The sequence below is a fragment of the Arachis duranensis genome, chromosome 3 (assembly GCF_000817695.3).
Source record: "Arachis duranensis cultivar V14167 chromosome 3, aradu.V14167.gnm2.J7QH, whole genome shotgun sequence".
In the NCBI taxonomy this organism is placed as follows: Eukaryota; Viridiplantae; Streptophyta; class Magnoliopsida; order Fabales; family Fabaceae; genus Arachis; species Arachis duranensis.
This window is the reverse complement of record NC_029774.3, coordinates 19,141,277-19,147,039: the sequence shown is the minus strand read 5'-3', so window position 1 is coordinate 19,147,039 and position 5,763 is coordinate 19,141,277. Positions and strand designations below refer to the sequence as shown.

Genomic DNA, 5,763 nt, shown 5'->3' with positions numbered 1-5,763 from the left:
GGTGCTCTCTCTCCTTTCAAAGAGTGAGAGGTCATTATGCTAGACTCGTATCCAGTAGATATTTTTAATAGATTTTGCTTTTGTTGCCGTGTTAGTTTTGAGATATCGCTGTTATGTTGTTTGTTACTTGATTTGTGGCTTACATATTCGAATGGAAAAGTATGAGGAGACAATAGAGGTATTGTACAATGGATACAATGGGGTTAATTTAAAATTTAAAATATTTGATAGGCAATTAATTAATTTTAAATTATAGGCAACTAATTAATTTTAAATAATTTTCGATTTGAAATTTAAATCAAATATTAGGATTAACGTCAGTTTTGGAAACAAATAAACTACCTCCCTCTCACTTCTCTTTTAATATGGTTTGTCAGCGTTCTATGCCTTTCTCATGGAGTCTCGCCTGTACACTAACGCCACGGTCAATAGCCGCCATCGGAAATCACGCCGACACTGTTTCGACTGGCGCCGTTGCCGCACAGGCCACTGTCAAGGAAGGACGCACATATATTGTGTCGGTCGAACTAATGGCACCGCAGCAACTCGGACGTCCAGCGCCTCCGTCCCAACCGGTGTGTGCCTTCTTCCCGACACCGTCCTCGTCCCTTCCGATGCGCCTTCGCTTTCTCCCATTCCTTCAAGTCTCTTCTCACCGATGATACCACCATGCTCTTCTTCTTCGGATCCAAGCATGGTTAGCTTCTTTCATGACTTGAGCCTTATGCTTCACAACAGTGCTGCTTTTGCCATGACTAGGTATTCAAAATTATGTTTCACCACAATAATAGTTTTTTCTGTTTATTCATCTTCTTCTATTTTAATTTAGAATGATCATTTTAGTAGGTATACGGATGGTTATTTTATTTTTATGTAGATCATTATTTTGATTGGATTGAGTTTAGTTATATATAATTAAAATATATTAGCTATTCAATTCATTAGGTATGCGGATGATTATTTTTATCCTTAAGTGGATGGTTATTTTTATTAAGGATGAGTGGCATGTGGCAAGCCAAGTAGCGACGATGAAATGAGATGATTATTGATGAAGGTGGAGTGGCCACCGGTTGAAAAAAAAAGTATTGGAGAATTTTAGATGATTATTTTTTTAAAATAATTAACGTGATTTTTTTAAAAATTTAAAATTTAATGTGAAATAATTGAATAAAAATTTTTAAATTTATTATTTTATGAATAATTTTTTTTAAATAAATAACCCATTATATACTTTATATAAATACTCTGATTGACTCTTTAGTAAGACTCTATCCAAATTTACAGTACTTCGTAACCGAGGTATGACGTACTTACCAGATAGTAAAATATAAAAACATGATTCTAGCATTTCTTCCTTTTAGATGTATATAAATTGACTTAAAAATACTTGACAAAAAAAATTTGACTTAAAAATGAACTTAACACAATTTTTTATAGTTTAATAAGTGTACGTTTATTCGAAACAAGTTGAGTACTGTTATTGGTTTCAATTTTTGTACAACTGTTGCAAGTTTTGCTAATTTATGGGCTACTTAGTTGGCTACTCTCTCTCTTGTTTACTGTCGTACAGTATTGATTTTTTAAGAAAAATAATAATTTATTTTATATCAACTTAACTTTGTTTCTCACTACAATAATGCTAGTTAGTTCTCTTCTATTCCAAGAAAGATAGATTTTCAGTAGCATAAATACTTTTATATATATATATAAACTAACAATTTAATTTTTATATATCGTTAATATAAAATAATTTTATATGTATATTAAATTATTATAACGATATATTATTAAAAATAATTATTTTTTATATTGATTATGTGATAATTATGTGAATAATTATCCAAAACAACAGACATTACTACATAAAATATTCTTTTACTATTAATGTATTAAAATTAAAGTCATAGACTAACTAAAATGACATTTCCAAGCCTACTATTCATTTCACCTTTTGAATGGACTCACAAACTCTGAACGAAGCTGCTGAGTGGTTTCCATGTTCTAACCACCTTCATTTCCTTTCCTTGCTGCCTACCCTATATATATGTGTATGTTCTCTCTTCTTCCTAAGTCTTCCAAACTGAGCTATAACTCTCTCTTACTTCATCTATCAATCCAATTCCTTTTCCATTCCCATCAATAATCATTCTCTTAATTAATTATTCACATTACTACAATCATGCCACAGGCTCCCATTCAGTACAACAACATCCAAAATGACGATGATGATAATTATGATAACAATAACAAGAAAGCACTGAAATACATTGAGGATGTTACGAGCAAAGCTGATGAAATCCAAGAAAGGGTAATTGAGGAGATCCTTAAATCAAGCGCTCATGTTGAGTACCTTGAAAGGCATGGCCTAAATGGTCGCACAGACAGGGACACATTCAAGGAGGTGATTCCTGTCGTCAATTATGAGGATTTGAAGCCAGAAATTGATCGTATTGCTAATGGTGATTCCTCACCTATTTTGTGTTCCAAACCCATATCAGAGTTCCTCACTAGGTATACCCATTTTTTAATCCATTCATGAAGATTTACTTTATGTGTGTGCGTGTTTTTTTTTCTCATAAAATTCAGACTAAATATACTATTGTCTAAACATCTCTGTTGAGCCGTTTTTCTAATTTATACAATAATATTAAGTGAATAAGTGTTGTTCAAGTGTTTTCCCTCAATATGCTTTTTTTTTAATTTTATGTTGATTATAAAAAAATTTATGTAAATTTAAAAAATAATAGTAATTTTTAGAGACATAATTGGAACTTAATTAAAAAATACTTTGTATTTCTCTCTATATGGAACACAATAAATATTAAAAAATTATAATTTAATAGTTAAAAAATCTATAAAATTAATTTGAAATGGTCAAGCTAAGTTTCACTATTCATAATCATTATTAAAAATCATTTCTATAGGATTGAGTGATAGTAACATCAAAACAAGGCATGAGAGAAACCAAACACTCTGATCATCCTCTTCATTATAAGTATAAATTATTCAAATCTTCCTCACTCTTTTTTTTAAATGAGAAACTAAAAAATGATAATAACTGAGATATATGATTTGTTAGCTATGTATATTTAGTTAATTATGATTATTGCGGTATCTTTTAGTGGATAAATACGTCTTTATCTTTGTACTTCATATTTGTTTTCTTCTATAAATTTGATTTTCATCATGGTTAACTTCATTTTAGAAGAAACAAAAGTTTTTTTTTTTAATTTCCCTTTTTTTACGAGGCAACCGCATAATTTCATGGCATTTTTTTATTACAAAAAAAATAAAAATTTAATTTTTATGTACTGTAAAATAATTTTATACATGCATCTAATTATGTAATATCACATCAATAAAAATAACAATTTTTTACATTGGCTACGTGAATAATCATCTAAAAATTAGATGTGATTAAAAATATTTTACATTCTGGTTACTTTAAAATTAAACTAAAAAGATAATAGCCTAAACTTTTGAAGAGTGATTTCTTACGATATTCTTTCATTCATGTACTAATTTTTAATAGTACACTTAATTAATAAGATTATTTTAAGAATAATAACTTATCTGAAATACTGGAGTGCTTCTTTCACTTATGCCAAAAGGAGAAAAAATAAAATAAAATTAGAGAAGTACTTTTGAAACATGCATGTGGTGAGATTTATTAGTGTCCAAAAATGCGGAGATACTTAAGATTTTTATAAGATTCTGATTTTGGAATATTCGGTTGAGTCAAGGTGTATGTGTGTGTTGATAAAGTAGTGAACGCTTAAGTTGTTTATATGTTAGACGAGATTTATATTGGAGTAAAGTTTACCGGTCGTTTTTGTAGTTTGGCAGTTTCTAGTTAATTAGGATTATGGATGGCAATTGTGAAAGAGCATAATTAGTTAAAAATGAAGAAATATTCACTTTTTAAGATATTTTGAAAATTGATTGTTATTTATAAATAAAGTTTTGGATATAAGTGTGTGTAACGCGCAGCTCCGGCACATCCGGTGGGGAGAGAAAGCTGATGCCAACAATAGAAGAAGAGCTAGGGAGAAGGACATTACTTTACAGCCTATTGATGCCGGTAATGGACCAATTTGTACCAAACTTACACGAAGGCAAAGGCATGTACTTCTTGTTCATCAAATCAGAGACAAAAACCCCAGGTGGACTCGTAGCACGCCCAGTTCTAACAAGCTATTACAAAAGCTCACATTTCAACAACAATAACTCTTCTCATAAGAACCCTCACAAAAACTACACTAGCCCTAATGAGACCATCCTCTGCCTAGACTCTTTCCAGAGCATGTACTCCCAATTGCTCTCTGGCCTTCTCCAGAGCCACCAAGTCCTCCGAGTTGGCGCCGTCTTCGCCTCCGGATTCATCCGCGCTATTAAGTTTCTCGAGAAATTTTGGGCCGATTTGTGTCGCGACATTCGGACCGGCACAATTGACCCCAAAATTAGTGACACTAGTGTTAGGGAGGCTGTGATGAGAATTATGAAGAGGCCAAATCCAAAGCTTGCTTCTTGTATTGAAGGTGAATGCATGAAGGGGTCGTGGAAAGGGATAATTACTAGGTTGTGGCCTAATACAAAATATGTTGATGTTATTGTGACAGGGACCATGGCTCAGTATATTCCTATATTGGATTATTATAGTAATGGTTTGCCTCTTGTTTGTACCATGTATGCTTCTTCTGAGTGTTACTTTGGGATCAATTTGAATCCTTTGTGTGACCCAGAGAAGGTTTCATATACACTAATTCCCACCATGGCCTACTTTGAGTTCTTGCCTCTCAACAAGATGAATGGTGGTAATGGACATAGCAATAATTCAAATAATCAATTGGTAAAGGAAGATCTCGTTGACCTTGTAGATGTAGAGTTGGGTCAAGAATATGAGCTTGTGGTAACCACCTATGCAGGTAAGTCACAATTCTCTCTTAAACTTTATGCTATTATATTTTCGTAAAAATATTGAGAATTAATTTAATTTGGTTTAGCCAATATTTTTTTTGAAAAAAACTGTTAATCTTTGTTCATCTATTATTTTATTAGCTAATTCTTGGTTAAAAAAATCAGGTTTTAATTTTAACAAAATTGTATATCCTCCATTTCAATATATATATAACATAATTTACAATTAAGTATTTTAAAAATAGATGAAATATCATACATTAAAAAAAGTATTTTTTTTCCATTAAAATGATGGATACTAGACAGACACGCGCACACACAAAATTAAGACTTTTATCCCAAGTACATTGAATTGTCCGGATAGTATATATTAAGCTCTCAATGATATTGAGAAGTGTCTTCCTAACATATGAACGACATATTTTAAAAGTATTATAAAAAATATTTTATTAAAAATTATTAAAAGGACAATTTTTATGTTTTTAATATATTTAATATATTTAAAATTAAAAAACTTTTATTATACTCTTAAAATATATCTTCAAAATACAAAATAACTAAATTCTTTTAAGAATACTATCTCTCTTTATTTTCCTAAAACATAAATTCAAATAAAAGAATTCTAGAAACACTTTTTAAATTATTTATATAACTATAGTACATGTACAATAAAAATAAATAATAAATCATTTATTCATATAGAATATATGTTAAAATATAAAATATACATTAAAAATATATAAAACAACATATATATTTATATATAAATACATAAAGACTAATTTAATTGATAGCAAATTTTTAATAATTACATAACATTTTTGTTATTGATATACTTCTGGCTCA

At 30.0% G+C, this 5,763-nt stretch overlaps 1 protein-coding gene across 1 annotated transcript in view; it reads left to right on the top strand.

Annotated features, from left to right (window-relative positions):
• Positions 1-2,086: 2,086 nt before the first annotated feature.
• LOC107477863 (indole-3-acetic acid-amido synthetase GH3.6-like) overlaps positions 2,087-5,763 on the top strand; it is a 5,032-nt gene continuing 1,355 nt past the window's right edge. The window contains exons 1-2 of the mRNA XM_016097941.3: positions 2,087-2,511; positions 3,991-4,925. Coding sequence (XP_015953427.1) covers positions 2,180-2,511; positions 3,991-4,925 — 1,267 coding nt within the window. The 5' untranslated portion in view covers positions 2,087-2,179. The remainder of the gene's footprint in view (positions 2,512-3,990; positions 4,926-5,763) is intronic.